This window comes from Genypterus blacodes, unplaced genomic scaffold (genome assembly GCF_046128005.1).
Source record: "Genypterus blacodes isolate CSIRO-AG114 ecotype Tasmania unplaced genomic scaffold, CSIRO-AGI_Gbla_v1 ptg000002l_1, whole genome shotgun sequence".
In the NCBI taxonomy this organism is placed as follows: domain Eukaryota; kingdom Metazoa; phylum Chordata; class Actinopteri; order Ophidiiformes; family Ophidiidae; genus Genypterus; species Genypterus blacodes.
This window is the reverse complement of record NW_027466816.1, coordinates 1371978-1393838: the sequence shown is the minus strand read 5'-3', so window position 1 is coordinate 1393838 and position 21861 is coordinate 1371978. Positions and strand designations below refer to the sequence as shown.

General features: G+C 43.6%; 1 protein-coding gene across 2 annotated transcripts; it reads right to left on the bottom strand.

Annotated features, from left to right (window-relative positions):
* Positions 1-205: 205 nt before the first annotated feature.
* rtn3 (reticulon 3) lies at positions 206-21594 on the bottom strand. 2 transcript variants are annotated; one of them, XM_076150188.1, is made up of 8 exons: positions 21301-21594; positions 17370-17417; positions 5177-5384; positions 4750-4888; positions 3889-3958; positions 3584-3630; positions 3336-3394; positions 206-3229 (listed from the first exon to the last, which is right to left on the bottom strand). In XM_076150188.1, the coding sequence occupies exons 1-8, from the start codon at positions 21389-21391 to the stop codon at positions 3181-3183; spliced, it is 711 nt and encodes a 236-aa protein (XP_076006303.1). In that variant the 5' UTR covers positions 21392-21594; the 3' UTR covers positions 206-3180. The 2 variants fall into 2 exon arrangements, with proteins under 2 accessions (XP_076006303.1, XP_076006375.1); XM_076150260.1 differs by lacking the exon at positions 17370-17417 and having other exon boundaries at positions 21301-21593.
* Positions 21595-21861: the final 267 nt, after the last annotated feature.

The following is a 21861-nucleotide window of genomic DNA, read 5'->3' as shown; positions in this document are numbered from 1 at the left end:
GGATGTTGTCTGTGCACAAAATTTAGGTGGAGTGTTATAGAGTTCTAATTTCAGCAACATACTGAAATCATAAAGTATTCATGTTCATGTGTACAGCATAATTGCATAATAAATATAGAAAGTCCTACACTGTGGGGATGTCAGACCTGGAAAACCGCTTAAAGGCTATAAAGTGGATATGGAGACAACAGATCACAAAGTCGCAGTCCTTTGACGTGTTTTTATTAATTTCACGTTGACATCAGTACAGAGACCACATACGTTTTTTTCTGTTTTCTTTTTTTCTGCAACATTTTTCCCAAAGCTTCAAAACTTGAACCAAAGTCATATTTATCGTTACAAAACAGAGCCGATATTAGTGAACAACGTCTAAGTTACCAGCAGAATCCAAAGCCAAAATAAAAAGTCAAACTCGGCTCTGGCAAACTCCCGAAGAAACGCACTGCAACGAAGAGGAAGAGGAGGAACGCAACATGCAGCGGGGAAGACGCTCACAACGTCTCTGTTCGGATTATGTATTACACTCCAGAGAATGAACCAACAATGATTCCAGGAAATGACGTACAGCAACACAGGTAACATCACCTTTGCCTTCACTCAGCACGTTTATGGGACTGCTAACACAACAATTCTAATCCAATTAAGGCAATAAATCAAAAATTTCTAATCGGACGATTTTAACTTTAACGATTTTACAAGTTGTTTTTTTCTTACACAGTAAACACTCATTTGCCAATTTAAATCTGATTATGGTGTTTGCATGAATTGTTAGGAATAATTACAGCACATTGCTTTCAAATCAAAGTTTTAACGCCAATTGTGAGTAAATGTTTCAGCTGGAGCTTAATTTGGAGGAATTTTTGTCTGCTAAAAGTCAAACTTCCCAAAATGATCTGGCGGCGTTAGTTAAATGAACTTATTTTGACAAATATGAGCAAATCTTAAAACAATGTTAAGTAAATAAATGTTCAAAATTAAATCAGAGCAGAGTCAACACATTCCATCACGAGTCCAAAAGTTGCATACTTCAGCTTTTAAGTGATATTCTGCCAATTTTACTAAATTGACAGTCGGTTTTCCTTGAAACCCGTTAAAATTGGTATGATTGCCAGAATATCAGTTTAAATCACATAAGCTGCTTTTCCATCTCAAAGGATGTGGCATCAGTTTTGTTCAGTATCCATGGAATCTCCAGGTGCTACCTAGCAAACTGGCCTGCATTTCCACCAATTTGTTGTGGCGCAATTGCAAGTAACGATTCATGCCCACTCGCAAAGTCATCACAGTTGCCAGTTGAGGTTCTACAAAGAACTATCGGTTCCAAACCAATTTTTTTTTGGGTGGAAAAGCACAAAAACAGAACTGAACCCATTCCGTGTTGATGGAAATGAGCCGATGGTGATGCGAGATGACACCCGATGGAAGGAATGTTCCAGAAACGCAAAAGATGGGACGTGCAAGGAGGATTTGAAATGAACAAAAGATAGATGCAAAATAGTTCGGCCAACTTCGACCCGTTCAGAGTTCAGGGGAAATTTACTCCGTGGTGAAAGGGACAGCAACATTTATGTGACATTGTTTTAGTTGCTCCTATAATTTCCTTCCTTAAAAACAAAGTTGATGCAGCAGTGCCAACTGCAAAACACCATCAAAACAATCACAAGTAATAATTATAGTAAACAAAAATGGGGGTCAGGAATATGTTACAGCCCATATAAAGGGGGAGAATCAGTTTCCAGCTTTACACTATGACATGCCATTCATGGAAATCAAAAAAACAAAACAAACAAGTCACTACGAAAACACTCAGCTTCTGCTTCTAACCTCCTTGCTTTCCACTCCCAGATTTTGCCTGAATTCCACAGATTTCCCCTGCCTTTTCTCAGCAATCTGGATTGCAATCCCCTTGTAGGAAGGACGACAACCTTAGCTTTCGGGCCGTGTTTCTGTGGGACTTAGCCTTGCTTAATCATGCATTCCTACAATGTCGTGACGAGGACTACAGCCATCAACAGACCACCTGTCTCACAGGTCATCTGCAGAGTCATGAGTTACGTTTTCGCTGATGGTATATATGGGTTTGGGGTTCTAAAGCAAAATCGGAGAGCAGATCTTTAATCTACGGAACTATCCAAAATGTATTCCTCTAATTTAAATTATGAAGCTCAATGACACAATGAAAATCTGACAATGCTGCCGTCAAGCTAACAGGAAGTCAAAGCAGCCATCCTATAATTAATATATCAATAATAGTAATAAGTAGTGATGAGAATACTCAAAAATTTACAAGTGAACGCGAGACTTTTAACACTGTGCGACAAAAGAGGAGTTAGGCCTGCTGTAAAGTGAGAGAACATGTCTTGATATAAAAAGCGAGGCTACCGCGTTCAGTACAGCAGTGAGCTCATTATCATAAAGTGAGCGTACAAACAGAAAAACCATCCGAAAACGCATCAGATCCAAACGGGGTGAACTAGACCAAATCATCACAGCTGGCTCCAGATTCATTTATGTTTATTTCAACCTGCTTGTGGGTTAAACAAACAAAAAAAAAAGAAAGGGTTCAGTGCATTGCAGAAACTAAACGTACACACGAGCCTGCGAGGCGAACGGAAAAAATGTGATAAACAGGCCAAACGGCAACAAAACAACCTACAAATATCGATTCACACAATGGCTGTAGAGCCAGAGAGCAGGACGAGACTCGCTACAGTAACACTCGGAAAGTCATTTATTTTAAGTAAATTACGTATTAACCTTCGGTGGAAACGTGCGGGTTAGGTACAGACATTTGCATTTTCGTGACAAACGGCTGTCACCCCCCGCCGCCCCACTACGCTACAAAACCAGGTCTTAGATTAAGTCTAGTTCACTTTGCCCTGCCTCCGTTGCGCGTGCAGGCAGGCGGAGGGGGGGGGGGGGTCCTTGCCGGTGACGCGCTTCCTGTCCGTGCAGGCACTGTTCTTCTCTAATGCTTTTGCGAGTTAAGCTGCGCAGTAGTTTTTACATACAATATCGAGTAGCTTGGGTTTTCTACCTAGCGAGGTTCAGTGGTGGTGACGAAGGAGGTGATCGGAGTCGGAGGGGGGGTGTCGGGGTTGGGGGCGGGGGAGAGGAGGAGGTGTGAGATGGTGATGAAGATGGGGTCAATGGTGATGTCGAAGTTTTTAAGGGAGGCGATCATTCAGTTTTGCTGCGCTTCACAGCTCCAGGAAGTTTGTCTTGCAACCTGGAAGACAAAGGAAAAATCAAGTGCTCGTTACTCGTGAGTGGGATTAGAGCTTCAATTTCAAGACTAAGTGGAGCCCATGGCCTCTCGTGTCACAGTTACTTACTTGGCCATTGTGGTGTTGATTTGAGTGCGTGCCACGTCGATGTATTGATCAATTTGGGTCTGAAAAACAAACCGCAAAAGAGGACATAAATGTCAAACCTAAAAATGGAAATTATCGAGTGACTTCAGGCGAATCCAATAAAGTTCAAAGTAAGTGCGATGACAACATCCATCTTCTTCTCAGTAGGCAACACTCAGCCAGACCCTAGTCTGACTCATAGCGATGTACGTAACGGAGGACAGACTCACCTTGTTCTTCTCATAGATGGGCGGCACAGCGAAGAGCAGGATGTCAGCTGGGGAGCACAGTATCATTTTTAATGAAAAGGATTTCAGGTTGATAAATGAATAAACTAAAACATCCGAGTCAGATCCCATATGTAACTATTTAATTATAATTCCCTTGTGTGGCTTTAGCATGACCTTTCACACAGAGAGCAGAGGCTACCAAAGGGATTCTCTTGCAATTGATGTTTGACTTGCCCTTTGAGACTTTGGATGCAATATATCAGGTGACGCAAATAAGCACGACAGGAAGGCGGCCCCCGACTTACCCAAGATGAGAATGGTGATCCCGTTAAATACAGCTCCCACATAGGTCAACAGCCACATGACCACAGCCAGCTGAGGAGAAAACGAGATGGCAACTTATAGAGAGGACGACAACATCGACGGCAGAAGGTTTCGCCGAATATATATAGTTCATACAGATGGTTGATGGGGCGAGTCCATAAGACTCAAGATTCCTTTCAAATGTGACTCATTTAGAATTTGATTTGAGTAAAAACAACCACATTTACACTCTTTGAGCTTGATGTAAATATTTACCATATTGATATTCTGTAAAGCTGCAGATTTTTGTACAATGAAGCTGCTTCGTTTGTTTAAATGGAAAGCTGGAACATGAGAATTTAAGCTGCTCTTCTAGTTCCAAACCTAAACAATTCACAAATTCACCCTTCACTCTCACACTTCAGTCATAAATGAATGTACATTAATGCTTTATGTACATCAATTCTTTAGTTGAACAGATCAATTGTGGTTCAAAATTTGCTACACAGGCAAATTATGTGTGATTAAAAACTCTGGTCTCAGAATATGAACAATACGGATGTGTAAAGGTTTAATATTAATGTGTGTGTGTGTGTGTGTGTGTGTGTGCGTGTGTGTGTGTGTGTGTGTCACTGCAGTGAAACCTGACCCTCCACTATTTAAAGCTTTGCTGCAATACAGCATCAAACCACAGCACCCAGTAAACTTCACAGGAAGTCGAGATTTCAGGACATGGTGCAACAGTGATTCTTTCAAAAGTCAGAAGAACAGGACAGCGAACGTTTCATTCAGAATGATCACATGACCAGTGGGCAGAGCTAAACAGACCATGTGGTATTTTGACCGATTCCAGGGTTGCTCACCTTCAGGGAGTCCACAAGGTCCTCGACCAGGAAGAGGCGGCTCATTTGCTTCAGGGCTCGGTTGATGTAGGTCAGACTGGCATCCACGTGCTTGCGGAAAGTCTCGGGGGGAATGCTGACATCCTTATCTATCAGTGCTCTGCGGAGAGGGAAGGAAGGCGAGCACAAAATGAGGCTAACCACCCCGGCTGAACATGCCGCAGGAAAACATTAACGATGGGGCGAAAGCTAATCGGGGCGCGTTCATTTGATTTCAGCAATACGTCAAAACCATCATACACATACGAGTAAAGCAACAACATATAGTATCGGTATATGCAAGAACACAAAGGACTATTTTTTGCCCATCACCCACGTTACATTATTACAGCAATGACAAACCATATGCCTCGATTACCGATGGCGCTTAAAATGTGGATCCACTTACTTGAAGGGGTGTCCGTCACTGGACTTCTGGACTGCCTGGACCACAGACTTATAGATGCGGAAGGTGATGGTGACGCACAGCAGAGCCAGCAGCAGGTAGGAGCCCACGCTGATCACGCTGAAGGCCGCCAGCGACAGCAGCGTCAGCATGGACAAACCGAACACCACGCCCGACTTCTTGGGGTCCCGCCAGTGGATCAGGTCCTTCACTGTGGTGAGAGGGGAAGGGGGAGGAGATGATCTTTATCACCAACGTGGCTTTTACCTTTCATCAGAACTACAGTATGACCATGAAGTTGTTTTAGCCAGAGCTTCTTCTCTAATTTGCCAATGAAATTCCAAAGCGATTCCATGTCGTAAACGCACACACAGACAAAGTTTTGGACAAATTTTACTTTTTGCATCGCAGCTATCAGGTTGATTCATGTTTCACTCGTCGCGGTGGTGAGGTCACATGTGCACCAAGTTTGCTTACAGTGAACCGATTCATTCACCAGCCACTCAACTTTGGCAGCCAATGGTAAAAAAATAAATAAAGAAGAGGGTGGACCCAAAAACGTGTAGCTAACCGACATCGTAAGTCCAAACGAGTTATGTATTAGCCGAGAATCAGTCACTCATTTATGTTGACAATTAAAAGAACAAGATCAATCATTAAACTATGATTGAATTTGTTGGGACAAACATGTAGATTTAACATGCTGGTACCAGTGAAATATCAACCGTGCAGTTTGTGGTCCGGCCGCATCCGGCAGAAACTGTGGCTTCTGTAGCAGCCCGTTATGTAACACTGGAGTGACTCGGCTTTCCTTCCCCTCCACTCCACATGGGGGGAGGGGGTTAAAGGCGACTAGTGTAAGTGCTGGAGAGCACGTGGAGTGAAACCTCGGGGGGGCCGCAGGCTTGTGAGTTCGCCTGTTAATGGGAACATGCGTTATATAGGACCTGAACACACACCACAGGAAGTCAAACCAGCTGCCCTTTCCCCTCGTTGCGGGAGGAAGGAACTTGCACTGGAGATTGTCTCGTTTCATAGGTTTCTCTTTCTTAACAGTTACTTCAAACCTGCACTTGAGCTCAAACCAGAAAAAGAATAAATGAATACTGAACAGGCAGTGTGCGGCTTCCCGTGTTTGAGCAAGCGCATGAAACCATGGTGACAGTGCGTCACAGCACAAGTGTGCATGTTCAAACCCTCGCTCCATTTATGTGACCCCATTACAGAGCTGGACAGAAAAGTTTGCTTCTGTGAAAAAACAAAAGAAAAGTTATTGTGCGAGTGTCTTGAGCAGTCAAATACAAGTGGAGATTACAAACCACCTCGATCTGATTCACATGACCGCACCACCTCACCGACCTCCCTGCACACAAAGGATTAACGCAAATCCGACCCAGACCGCTCGACTTGAGCCGATCTTTCAAAACTCCAGCAACAAGTTTCAACATTCTTAAAGCTGTGGTTCACTTCATCGAATAATGCCCGAAAAACGACTTGTTCACATAGCAATGTGCGAGTACTTATATAGCATATTTCTGATGTAGAAGCAGACTTGGTGACGTTCTATATAGAATTAAATGTTAGACATTCCATAAAAAAAAAATACAGTAATTTAAAAAAAACATATTTTTGTTTCATGAATTAATATATGATTGATTGATAATTGGTAGATGAATTCATCGAAAATCCCAACCCCACACACACTCCTATTAGATACGTCTGTGAAGTCGCAATGTAGGGGAAATTCTGAGGTTCCGACAAACATATTTCCCAGAGTCCCCTTCACTGCGTGCTGCTTGAGTTCTCTCTTCTCGACACCGAGCGCTACAGAGAAAAGTGAAACTTAAAGTGTGCTCCATTTTTCCTTAACTTTTATAATTGCGTTGATTACAACAATGCACAGAAAGAAACTATGCTAATCTTTCACCGAAAGTGAAGGTTTGTTCCGCTACATAAATTTGAAAAAGACGTTCATGTGCGCCTTTCCCAGAAGTTTAGAGTTTCATGAAACAGCGTCTTTTTATGGTTGGAATTGGAAAATATGTATTTTTTTTAAATCAATTATAAATATTGGAAGATTCATAATTGTGTCTAAAGCCAGTTGCTGAAGCTCAATCATCACCAGGGGGACAGAGGGCTGCTGCTGCTACGCAAGTCCTGGAAAAAATGGCGTGGCAATGATCCATCGGTGCGAACAATGAAGGGAACCCAACTAGAAACAGACACGCCCACCTTGGTGAGCCTACCTAGCCAAGTGTGCCCAGCCTAATAATCTAGTGAGGCATGGAGCAGCACTGCAGAGCAGCACCAAAATAGCAGCGAGGCTCTGGGCTGGAGGGAGAAGAGTCAGCAGCATGAGCTCTTATACAGAATGGGACACAAAAAGAAGAACGCATTACATCACCGACTACACTCACACTCTGATATAACCAATGCAGGTTTGCTACAAATGCTTTCAAAACCATCAACGTTTCCTTCGTCTTCTCAGCACATTTTGGTCACTCCAGCCCCATTGTGGAATTCTCTCATGTGCCAAGTCTACGCTTTAGTGTCTGACAAGTCCATGTGGCACTGCATGCGTTAGGATTACCGTCTGCATACCAGCAAGTGTGTGTGAGATCATGTTTGCATGGAGGAGAGGGAGTACTCGGGACTGCAGTAACCTTTGAAAGTTAAAGCCAAACACAGGCAATGTTACAAATCTTCATGATATTCACCTCATTTACATTCCAACCTGGTCTTTGTCGTCAGTTTTTTGCAAGTTGTATCATTGTGTAGATATTGGGGGCTCTCTTACAGGTCTGTAGATCTTTGAATGGACCCTGATGGATCCATGTGTTAAACCCTTTTAATTCGATACATATATGTTCACCTATGACCATTGATCCTGTGACCTGTTTTCCTGGATCTTTATCCTATACCAACTTCTGGTTGTCTTCTACCATGAGTTGGCAGCTCATGCGATATCACCCCCATACCAAGCAAAATAGATCTGTGTCCAAGAATGACTCCCATTTAGCCCAGCAACAGATTATGAACAGTATGTACTGGTTAAATAATAAATCATTCTTGACCGATCTTCAACTGTACTCGGCAGTGGAACGTCCATGCAGAAACCCAACACTCGGCTTGACATTTTACCGCGTGACTTACAGGATCTTTGCAAGCCGATGCCCAGCCACCATGTTTGAAACCCCCACCCAGACTGTGTGCCGAGCTTTAAAGGACAAAGGGCAGTGAGGGGTCAAAGGCTCAGATGGAGAGGGGATCACTTTAGTGTTCACACAGCAGTACACTATGGTCTATCCTCTGTGACAACTGCAGGCTACATCATGTCTTTATTGATTTGCACAGCTGCACCTCATTTAACGGTGAACAGAGTTGAAAGTTTGCTCTACTCTGAACCAGGCTGCTAGAACTAGTAAACCGCTAAAAATTCACCAATAAAAGGTCACATTTACACAAACGCTACACAGTGGTATCTAAAGAAAATGTTTGTTTTTGCTGCCAAATCAAGATGTACCAAATAATCTTCACTGTCAATATTCCAGATTTATTACTGGAGCTCTACTGATAAAAGCCATGCATTGTATGAGATGCTGACTGCCAGAATGAGCTCAGTAGCTCAAGAATCATGTACAGGGTAAAAGTGCCATTTCTCCCGCAGGGCATAAATGGACAAAAAAACAGACATAGAATGAAACATGAGAAAAATTCTGTCAGTCCAGAATCTGTACTGTATCTTTTGTTAGCTGTGAACATAAAACCCACTTAATCAGCTGTTTGTTATATCTATCAATCACACCCTTGTTATCTGGATTAAGTCTGCATCGACTGGAGCTCAGTGTAAAGCTTTATTTTTTTTTAAATAATATAATTCTTTGCGTGCAAAGAGGCTTTTAATGTTATGTCTTATTATATTCACTTCTATTATTCCTTTTTTCTTTTGTAATCTTGTTTATCAAACTTGATGCAACACTGATCGTACTTTACCGGTTTGTGTTGGAGTCCGACCCGACCAGACACAGGAGAGTTTAGAAGATGAACTCAACCAACAAAAATTCGGTCTTATGGAACGCATCCAGTAGGCATGCTGAGAAAACTTAAATAATCAGTAAACCTAAGTAATATTTGCCTTCTATCAGTAAAAGTTGAAGTTGTTCCCATACAGCAGTGGTTCCCAAACTTTTTCTTTCGCGCCCTCCTTTTATAGATCAGAAGTTTTTTCACTCCGCCGCGCCGCGCCCCCCCCTGGAGTAGCTCTGCGTTTATGTTGCTAGGGGTCGCGCCCACAACTTTTGGAACCACTGCCATACAGCAATGTGTGGACTGTGGTTCTTCATCACAGAACCCAACAGGTATCTCAGAAATGACCTGGTTGAACATTAGACGTTGGGTTCGGACAGTCATGTTTTGATTGCCAACATTTCTGTGTGTTCTTCTTGGTTTTCCCCCATACTACTGCTGCTGCTTGCTCACATTTAAACTTAAACACACTTTAACACATAAACGTATTAAGAAGGCTGGCTCTGTAATGTGCAGCAACCCAGATATTTTTGGGACTGTGATGAAGAAGAGGTCACTAAACAAACTGGTATCCATCATGGATATCCCTGATCATCCTCTGCATCACCTACTGGACAGACAGCGGAGCTCCTTCTCTAAGAGACTAATCCAGCATCGATGTCACAAAGACCGATACAGGAGATCCTTCCTGCCCGCTGCCATGTCCCCTTTACAACTCCTCACCACTGTCCACCACAAGAGAACACTCTGCTCCATTGTCTTCGTTTGAGTGACATCCACGTGTTCTGTCCTTTAATCAATATTTTGCACTTTAACTACTTTATTCTATTTATTATGTTTTTATTTATTTACTACTGTGTGTGTGTTGTGTTTTCATTTATTCTAGCGTGTTTTACTGTTATGCTGCTGTGACAGAACACTATCCCAGTTTGGGATCAATTAAGTAAATCTATTCTTTCTATCCATCTATTTTGATCCATTCCCACAGTTTTGTGCATGTTCAGACGATTAACTCTGCATAACATAGATCCTTGCTTGACCTCCACTTCGCAACTTTTAAAGATCTCGGTGAAAATTTTCCACCAACGTTTGTCAGCAAAAGGTATTGTTAGTACACACCACCCCCCCTACATGTTATTGCACAACACAAAAACAAACTACAGGCGGAAGGATCGAGCAGGTTAAAAGGTGCAAGTAAGAAAAGTTGATTTGACTGCATGAGGTTAGCAGGCTGATTGCCCAGGAGGAAGAGGCATTACCTGATAGGTGGGTTAGTATTGCTGTCAAGACATGCTCAGCGAGGTGATAGGCCTCAGCCATCCATTCATCAATGGCTTCTACCTCTTTGGAAAATGTGCGGTCCATAGCAAGGTCGCTTTTGGCACGAGGATTGGTAAAGGAAGACTGCGATAGCGATGCAGCAGCATTGTGATCGGCCTCGTCCAGGTCACGATTATTTGTACGGGGTTGGAGCACTGCCACCTCCTCTTCATCTTGACTGCTGCCCAGTTCTTTGAGGGCACTGATGGTCAGCCGTTCTTGCTCAAGATCCATCACCATGGTTGGAGGGTAACGGGAAGCAGGCAAACTAGTTTCTAAGGCCTCAACCTTTGGGCCAACATCTTCATCCTGCCTCGATTTTAGACACTCTCGCATGAAGTCCACAAAGCTGTCGTTTGGGCCACACTCTGAGAAGTCGGGCTCTATGTTTTCTGCACTGGCATTCATGTCTTTCTGGGTCTTTGAGCCAATGATTTCCACCAGGGCGGATTCGCTGTCATCTGTAACAGTGTCACCACTCATTTTATTCTCAGAGTATGAATCCTTGATGTTGCTCAGTGGCTCACTTCGGAAATTGGAATATGGATCTGTGGGATACTGTTGTGAAGAAACCTGACCATCTGGTTTGGGAAAGCTTTTATCATCACTTATTAGGCCGAAGTCCTCCAGTTTTTGAGGGTCTTCTGGAATGTCATGTGGTGTGACCCTTGCATGACTTAGCACTTTCTCATCATGAATGTTTACCAAGGCAGCAGGTGAATTGAAATCGTAATCAAATGACTGCCCGTCGTACATGTCGTCTTGCATGAAGCTGGATTTGGAAAGGGAAACCGTCTCAATAGAAGCGTCTTTCTCAGGCGTTCTCATCTTTTCATCCCTCATATCAGATTTGGTGGGATGAGCCACTTCCTGGGAGGTAGGATCAGGTTTGCTAGGCTCAAAAAGGATTTCTTGTACTTCATCTGACCACTCGTCGTCGTTGTCTGGGAAGTCCACTTCTTCATTAGAGACATTGAGAGGGTCATCATTAAATTTATTCAAAGTGGGCTGCGATTTCTCAGGTTGCACTTGGGGTAAATCCGACTTTGAGTCCTGTGAGGCACCAGTATTGGGTACTGCGTCTGTTTTAAACAGAAATTCCTGGCGTGCCGTTTCAGTGTTCAAGTCAACTATTTGGTGTTTGGGAGAACATTCAGAATCAGAGTCTACGGGTGAGGATGGAGGAGAGTAGCCTTCCATGAATTCAGTTTCCAAGGGGCGGGTCTTGGGTGGTTCAGCTGCAGTGTGTTCTGGCTCAGGCTCTTTTACAACTTCATAACCCTCATCTTCCTCTGCCTCAAGCTCCATTTCCATCTCCTCTTCACTATAATTTGGCTCATCTGTCTCGATAACGTTTATCGTTGGAACCTGCATTAATTTTCGCTCGGCTCTGGGTGGAGGGGTCTCCATTTCCTGAGGGACAGGGGAAGTGGGATCATTTGCTAGAGGAAGGACAGCAGCAGGAGCAGAGACTCCATCTTCAATCACTGTGTCATCCGATTCTCCTGAGCTGTCCACTTCACCCGTCTCTGGAGGATCCAAATCTCCAGCCAACAAGGCCTTTTTGGCATTTGAAACATTCTGTTTGGCATCCATGGCAACAGGTGATGAGACGGTGTGAGATGCACCAAAGCCTGCAGGAGGCACAGGTGATGGTGGAAGAGCAGAGCTCATATTCGATGAAGCCTGAACGGCAGATTTCTCCTGCTGATCCCACATGTAGGCAGTTGGCAGAAAGCTAAGATCGAACTCGGACTCCTCCTCTACACATGGCTGCTTCTGTGGATCACCGAGTTCATCCTCCAGTTTAGGAGAATCCATGAAATCGTCGGGCACACCTGCAAAAGCCGCTGGAGCATCAGGGATAACTGCATCAGTCTCCTTCACCTCATTTGACGTGGTATTGCATTCTGAAGCCGTGGCTTTAATCAAATTTAAAGCATCGTCAAAGTCTGGCACTGGAGGTAAATGAGTCTTCATCCAGTCTGCCGTTTCTTCAAATTCACTTACATGTCTTAAATCTCCAAGTACTTCAAAAGGAGATTCTGGTGACTCTTTCTCCACTGGACTTCCTTTCTTCTGGACATTTGGAGTGACGGTCTCAGTGGGAGATTTTTCTAGGTAACGCTCTCTGTAATGAGGGAAACTGCTGTCGCTTCGAAATTCTGGCTCCCTTTTCTTGGCAGCGAGAGCTTCCAGTGCCTTTATCCGCTCTGACACGGGTGACGTCTTAATCGGTGAATCGGGTTGTTCGTCCAGAGGCCCTGCGTCGCTTCCGAAACTACCGGGTGAGAACGAGCCGGGTTGGGAGGGGAAGCGAAGGGATGTGGCCACCACACCTTCAGAGGGCTTATCAGAGCCCAGAACCACTCTTTTGTCTGCATTGCCAAGCAGAAAATGGGGCGGCGAAGAGGAAAAAGAGGGGAGGGCAGATAAATCACACACAACTCCCATGCACTTCTATCATTAATATTATTATTATTATTATTTTTCAGCAAGAACTTGATGCTGCAGCCCAAGCCATCATGCATCGCAGCGTGGGATGCACGTTAAGTTTAGAAGAGATGAGTTTCTTACTTTCTGCATGCTGCTCTACACCACTACAATAAGCTGCAATTAAGATGCATGAATGAGAAATGAAAAATTAAACAAAATTTGTCAGGACATAAACTTGAGTTACAGTTTGAGTCGTTACTGTTCACGCGTTTTTTCACACACTTACTTACCCACATGTACAGAAACCATGGAACAAAGCCCAGAAACTGAAATCCAGTTGACCCCTCTCAATAAAAAGTATACAGAACAAAGCTCCTCTATCTGCTCCAGCTTGTTGTTTCTTTGTTTTCCTACGCGTCATCTGCTTTGTCTTCCAGTTTGAACCCCCAATTCTACCAATCAGATTGCTCCGAACGCGTTGGACCGTACAAAACCTTGTTGAGATTTATGGGTAGTGCATGGCGGCAAGTATCCAATCCTCAGCAACCTTCGTTTTGCTGCTTAGGTATGAAAAAATGACTAACAACATCGAGTAATTTTTCACTACAGCATACTAAACACCGTCTGCCGTCCTAGACCCTAAGATAGGCTACAGAATTTTGTAGTCATATGGAACAGTAAGCAGCACCCTTTACTTTTCAGCTTTGATTCGTCAAAGCCATCTGAAAAAGTTGTTTTTGTGCAGCACTAGGCTAAAATAAATCTTGGAAGAGTGAAAACAAAACTCAGAGGAATAGATTTTTTCCAGGAAATTTTATAAAATTTCAGTCCTGTACATCAAAAATGTCTCAAAAACGATCATTTGAACAGGATAACATCAACAATCCGATTTTACATTAATTTCCTACACAAAAGCCTAGCAGACAATCGTATCAACACAGGAGCAATGTGCATTATCAGCTCACCACAACCGTTTACGTGCAGCCAACTAGGTCACGTTAAACTGCTAATCCACCATCGCTTCATCACGCCAGTTAGCTGAACACCACACCATCCTGGAAGCACCGAGTTCCTAAAATGTTTTCGGCAACTGCTCCAATAATCACATGATCCCTTACAGCACCGAGCAGCATTTTCCACACCTGCTGTGACAGAGAATCGGCGACTATATTCGGACACCTCCAGAGATCAAACCAGTGGATAGCTCTCACGCCTTCATTCAGTATTTACATGCATGGTTAAGGTTTACATTTCATTGCAATTCAGGCAATAAGTTTTGCAGTCTTCCAGTAAACCAAAAGGCTTGGTTTATCTCCAATAACAAGCCTGGATTATGCAATCGAAATCTATAGCGGGTAAATGCCATAAAGTCGGCCTCTACTACACATGTAGCTTATTTCGAGCAATTCTGTTCTCGCCCGCAAAAAAACGATTCCATGCAGATAAATAATCTGAGCTACTCAAGTTCTCTGTTGTAACTTTTCTCGCTGCTCCAGTTTCTCATGCCCATTCATGGAAAGCCATGACTAGCTGATTCAAAATAACTTGATGAGAACAAGGCAGGGAAATTATTTAAATCTAAAATATCTCACAACTGTACGTATTGAATTTAAACACAAATTAAATTAAACTACGGCAGCCTGCACGCATTAAAATCTTACATCTCAATAACATGGTTATATATATATACACACATAAATTGAAGATGCAGATAGGATTAATCACATTTATCAGATTTTATACCCTTTGGCAGTGAGACTACAAAGCCGAATCGTTGCAGAAAACAGACTAAATGCACGGCTTGATGGGTAGAAAACCCAAAACAGAGGCAAAACAAATACCTGAATCCTTTTTATCCGCCAAACCTACAAATCATCAGAACATAACTCCAGTTTCTCCCCGTATCAAACATATGAGCTTTTGCCAATGCCCTTGAACAAGGCCCTAGCCACTGTGCCCTCTGCTCCCTGTAGCTAAACTCCCTAAGTTTAGTTTAACCGTAAAAGACATAGGATTTTTCTCAGGATTAAGCTGTACGGACAGGAGCAGCTAAAACTAAAGATTACATATTCCGTTTGTAATCGTGAGTTGAACCTTGTAATGTTTATCAGGCCGTCAGCATGAGAACACCACCACGCCCACCCCCCCCTCCCTCCCCACGTCTGACTTGTACACTTTGTCTCTGGCGGGAGCAAGGCCTTTCAGCGAGCGTCACAATACATTGTCTTGTTCAAACTGGACTTTCCATCTACCCGCCGTTGCAGCCTTTGGCTCTGCACTCGTAAACAAATTCCAAAAACAGCGAGTGCTTTCAGAGCTCGTTCACAGATTATAAACAGAGCCAGGGGGTACTTGACAAGAACCAACACCACTTCCAGGAGGTGATTTCTGAACACGCTTTGGAAAAAGTCCTCATCAATCTTTCTCAACGCGATAACCACAGTGTTTCAGCGCCGGAAACTCCTAGACTGGGGCTCTTCCTCTCTGTTTACGTTTTCACTGACCAGTATCACCAACAAACCACCAAATCTAAATAAATGACGGCATTACAGTCTCAGTTATCAATTTATTGTTTAAGTGCTGAGGGTCCAATGAGTCAGAGGTCAAAATCCCCTGGGTGCAGTATTGACATCCTTGACAACCATTCAAAGTGACAATTTTACAAAATGTTATCTTTAACTGTGATCTTCAGCTCCTTTACATCCGAACTCTCAGTGGATGTTTCTCTGCAAGTTGTATCCTTACGTAGATTAGAGAATCAACCAGAGTTCAGATATCAAAAAGCTGAAAATGGAAAGAAAGGCCAACTCTACTCTGTCGTCTTCCTATTCAACCTCGTAAATTAACATCTTAGAGCTGAAAAACAAAAAGGGGCAAAGAAAACCTATATTTGAAGCTTTAGCAAAGATGGCAGGCATGCATAAGGAAGCCATAAGCAGCTAATTTAGTGGAGGGTGGAGGAGCAGCCACAGGCGATGACAGGTCGAGACCCCCAGTCGGTGCATGATACCTCCAGTGCCACTCATCCTCAAGACTTGCATGGGGGGTGGGGGCGGGGGGGGGCTCAAATACTAGGCCAGGAGGAAGATAGGATCACCGCCACGGGACGCCAACCTGATCCATTTTTAGGCTTCATTCCACTCTTGCGCGCACAATGTCAACTTGAACTTCTCTGCTTTCTTAAAATAAAGTGGCAATCTTGGGATTAGGTTGAACCTACAGTGAGTGCCGATGACCTACATAACGGCAGCGAGCAGGCGGCAAAGAGTGAGTTGGATTATAACGCTATCAGCGGTGAAACAGGCTTTGACAGATCCTGAACTTGCAGGTGTTTGTAAGGATTTTGTGGAAAGGTGAGAGTGGTCTCGGGGCGGAGACACACACACCTGTTTGGATGCATGCGTGTTACCACAGGTGCTGTTGAAGATTAATGCCCGTTTGTACTGCTGAAAGACGAAACAAACACAGGGGCGCGCACGTCGGGGTCGCCAGACATATCAGACGACTGCAGCATGTTTTTCCTGAAGAAATTGCAGATGTGTTGTGTAACGTCGGGACAGAAACCTGTGTGTGTGTTAGTGTGTGCGTGTGTGTGCATGAGCGTGTGTGGTAGAGTGTGTTTGATGTTGGAGAGAGGTGGGATCCTTTTAATCCGAGTTGTATCGTTTCATCTTTTCAAGCAATCATTGACACATTTACACCATTTTACAAGAACACAGATTTCACTGGCATCCCTATAGCTTGGTGGTTAGGGACCGTGGTGAAAGTGACGTCCTTAACGCAGATGACCTAAATGTTTAACGTTAGAATCTATATTGGTCTTAAGTAGTTAGCACACACAACCTTTTTAATGTGACAAGGCCTCCCACCAACATACAAGAAAATGATCGCAGTTCTATTTGTGCTATTATTATTCTTAACTACAATATGTATATGAATGCGCAATTCATCCAGAGCTTTTTGATTAGTTGATGTATTTATAACAGTTGCATCTTCGTCCAGATGCTCGTCCTCAAACGTCAAAGTGAATAAACATAAAAATCAGTTAGTAGGTCAGGGCGACTAATTACGGTACTTGGTGCATAATGAAGGTTTAATGTTGAGGTGTGTGTGTGTGTGTGTGTGTGCAGGGGGGTGGGGGTGCTGGTAAGGAAAGTTATAGCTACCATATGTTAGCGGCTAAATTACAATTGGCATAGCCGAGGAGGGGGATCGACTTGGGGAGGGGCTAGGAGACGACAAGTTAGGGGGCAAGGACAGAAACTTGGTATTAGTTTGAATCATGGAAGCAGGAGAAGGGCAGCGGAAACAAAGGGATGAAGAGCAGAAGTGCAGCAAGGCCAGCGTGAGACAGGGAGGAGGAGGAAGAGGAGGAGGAGGGCGGGCGAGCAGCGTAAGAGAACCATACACTTGCCTTGAGGAGACTGAATGAGAGATACAGGCGAGGAGGAAAGAAAGGAATCTGGAAAAATAAAAAGGACAGAAGAATGATCATTGCTGAGGAAGAGGAGGAGTCCTATCCACTGAAGCTCAATCAGGAAGAGAGAAGAAGAGTTAAACCTTAACAACTCTACAGATCCCACAACCCTAATACTCTGTAATACTCTAATACTTCTGCTTTTACACATGCACTTATATTTGCTATGCAGGCAGGAACAAAACAAGCAGACAGATTGTTGATAATTACAACAAACCCAAATAAAAGCCACTGCCATCAGAAAATGCTATCGCCCTAGAAACGCTCCACCTGAGCACACACTCGCCAGCACCAAAACAACCCAGGCAAAAAGGGCAAAGTCAGATTCTGGCGCAGAAAGGCATTTTTGTTTTGTTGCCATTTCCTCGTCATGGATGCTGATAAGAAGAACCTATTCTAATAAGACATACAGTAGCTCCTAATTTAGTTCCGAAGTGGACTCCCTGCAGGCCTCTGCCTAACCTGAACTTATCATCCAGAAAAACCTGTACATCACCTTTGCCTTTGATGTCAATCAAAGCCTTGAAAGCTGAACGTGAGAAAAGGTGCCAAGTCATGAGTCAGAGCTGAGGATGGAGAGGTGTGGCGTCTGACCGGGGCAGGTTGGGGAGTTGGCACCCTTGCGGTGCAGCATTCCTTCATACGCATTCATCACACACACACACAGACACGCAGACACACACGCACTTTTCTACTCGTAGTAACACACCTGCCACTCAAAACGTGCAGGCACAAAGGGCCATTAAATGGCTTCTTAAAACCTTACATTAACACCATAATGTCATTGGAAAATACGTTCAAACAGAGTAACGGATGATGACATGACTGAAAATCAACTCAATCAGGCATGTAACCGATGCTGCCTCCATGTGCATTTCCTCGCCTCATACTGCGATTATGCAACATGTCGCTTACGACGGCGAACTCCTGTTCATTCCGTCAACATATGCTGCATCACATTTTTGCCTTCAACTGCAGAAGGACAAATACAAGTGTTAATGTAAAGATACTGAGCGGCAAGTTAATAGGAGGAGCCGCAAAAGTAAACGTAGATGAATTGATCATCGAGGAGTCAATATTTGTATGTGTCCATCATTCTTAGGACAAGGTCCCAACAAATATTTATAATGAATTGTCATAATGTTAAACGTTTCATTGGTTCCTCGCAAACAGACTAAATGTCGTCATCTTGCTTGAAGTCTGCAATACAACTGTCATTTCTGTCAAGTTGTGTTCCGTGCCGTGAAGAAGACAAGCAGACGTTAGCTTAGCGGCAGGTCTTTGCATTTGGCCCATTACCAAAAAAGCAATTACATCTAATTGTAATATAATTATCTGTTAACCAAATAGTTGATTAGCATTGTTTCCCATGTAAATTTGTGGCTGTAAATGGGCAGAAAAATCTTGACCCGGCTAAAGAGCGCGGTGTCAGCGGTAGCCTCAGAGCAAACACACATAAACCTAACAAAAGGTGGGCGTGGCCTATGTGGTGGGTGGGACGACTTCAAAATAATTTGTGCCCCTCAAGAGGGAGTGCGCCAACCAACGTCCCCTGAAAATGTCATGTCAAGTGAGAAACAAGGTTGCGCCTCTGTACGAGTTTAAGTTAAAGAACTAAATTATATACAAGATTACACTGCATCGTTCAGTGAGGCAAACTAAATTGATAAGTAATCAATTAATAAGTAAATAATCTAAGATTATGCAAGTAAATAATGTAGTAAAATTGTCCATTTCATATTGTCGTTAATCACTTTGTTTACTTTCATTAACCCTTCAGCAGACCAAATTACTCATCCAAATGGTCCACGAATTGATCATCTACTTGTAAAAGTCTTCGATTTGTATTTGTTTTAATGAATACATGTCACTCTGCACACTAAACTAAATTCCTTCTTGTGTTGAATCTAATTCTGTGGTGTGACAGACACAAACAGAAAGCTGAGCTCTTTCCATAGGATGAGAATGCAGTGAGCCACAGCTGTTTAAAGGTGACTCAGCAGAATTCCTGGCTTCAACCAAGCAGGAATGTTTTTAAAAAGCCACCATCAGCATTCCCTGAGCAGAGAAGCACATAAACTTCATTTCACAGGGGGAATTATAAATTACAGATCAATTAAAGCTCAAAAAGCGATGCAGGCCGTACAAAGATGGCCGACGCCCCTCTGCGGTTCCCGACGTGATTTACGGCGCGTCTTGATTTGATTGGACGGATCCTTTAAAGGCCTCTTATATTGTAGTTTGAGAATTTTGCAGTCATAGTGTCGGCAACAGCTGTACGACGAAAGCGTGACAACAAAAGTGCTGAATCATGAAACAGTCGCACCAGAAGGCATAAGTGAGTCATGTTTAAGACACAAATGTTGCGTTCCATTCAAAGTCGGGAGTTATGTAGTCCGAATGTACATATAACACCTTATTTGCTAAAATGTATGTATGGCACTTAAGTGATTCACATTCTTCTTGCTGGAATGCACTTGGGGAAAAATTTAGCTTGTGTTCTTTTGACGCTCCTTTCCTGTAACAACGAACTTTAGACTTGGCGAGGTAGCAAGCGCCACGCCCCGACGTTTCCACCCTGCAACCACAATCACAACTGACAGAACCCGGTTTCTCAAACCCACGGTCTCTTAGATCAACAGTGGACGACTCTGAAGCGTAATCACACAGGGCACACACTCAGACACACACACACCAACTCACACACACGGTCAACCTGCCACTCCCTAATACACCCTAACCTGTCATTGAGGCCTGCAGGACTGCATTGTTGTGTCATCAACAGTTCTCACCTGAAGAAACCACTACAAACCAGCAGGCAGTGAGGAATAGTAGTGATGATGAAGCTTTGTTTACCCTCATCATTCATCTTCATCATCATCATCATAAAATAGTCACTGCCCCTTTAAGATGTCCTTCCTTTCCTGGCTGTTACCCAGTAACAATGCATCTGCAGTGCAGCGCCCAGCAACATTTAATACCCTGAACAACAACTTATCACCCCGACGTTTTATTTTGAAAAAATATCATTTTCTGACGTCTGTCCATATGACAGGCCACACCCCACCTGAAAACATGACGTACAACACAAATACAGCGTAATAGGAAAATATTAGCGATTAAATCGTCTTTCTGTCCAGCTGATCTGACAGGCAACTTGCAAAATTGTTTATGTATTTAATTTGTCATGCTTGATTGGTTATTCACTTCAACGTCTGACAGGCCGGTTGCCGATTGAGCCTTTATTAACCCCTTAAAACCTGGTAAATTACTTTTGTGGGCTGGGCCTTTACCCAGTAGTAACGCAGTACGAACCCACTGTACCACAAAGAGATGATTGAAACGCCCAAATTCACTATAGTAACGCTTACTTTGTAAAGCCAATTGTCCCTTAAATTATCTTTATTCTGCATATGTTGGTATCATTACACTGTCATTTAAATTGAAGTGGTTACCTCAGACTATAAGAGGTTAACCCTAAGTATATTGTCTTATGATAGCATATCACTCGTAAACAGTGTTGAGCTCCACTGACAGATCTGACTTGGCATTTTTGTGGCGATGAGCTGTCGCCACCACCGCGCTGGGGCCCAGAGCTCCTGAAGGCCCGATATTGGCCGCGTGTGTCCGGGTACGAAGCGCAGGTGTTTCCCCCTCTAAACCCTGGAACATCACCGTGCACCGCACAGCAACGCGCAGCGCACAATGACAGCAAGGTGTTGCTCTCTGCGGAACAATGGCTGCGATTGTTCGCCGCGTCGCCGCCTCGTTCACGTGAGCTGAGCCTTATCGATCGCCCATTTCAATGCGGAATCTGTAATATTAAACAGTGCAGTTAAATTTTCTATTATCCTCGTTTGTTTCTTACCGGACATCTTTGAGTCTTTAGTGGCAGAATTGTGTCCGTCAGCGAAGCCTTCAGACGAAGAGATCTGGGTGGACTGAGTCATTGGATCCATTTTGGTTTCCTGGTCTGTACGCAGCAGCAACGTTGTCGCACTTGAAGTCGCCTTATGTCGCCTTTATGTCCGTCTAAAGCTCCTCGAATTTTCCCTAGCAGCGGGACGCGGCTCCGCACCTTCACGCACCGTCCGAGCAGTGAGAGCAGAATCGAGAGATGGAGGCAGGAACAAGGCGGACTTATGATGGAGGAGGAGGACGAGGAGGAGGGGAAATATGTCGGAACAAGGCTGCGTTCGCGTGAAGTGGGAAATTAGAGAATTGCAACTCAAAAACGGCCCTCTCTCTTTATTCCTCTTCACCGCGAACGTAACCCTAACGACTTCTTATGATGAGGAATTTAACTTTAAATGTTTAGAAAAAAACAAATTACAGTGTCAACCGCACAGTCCAAATCTGTGTCGCTTCCCTCAGTATCTGATTAAAGCTTCTTAAGTACACAACAGTGATGTCATTCAAACCAACGAAG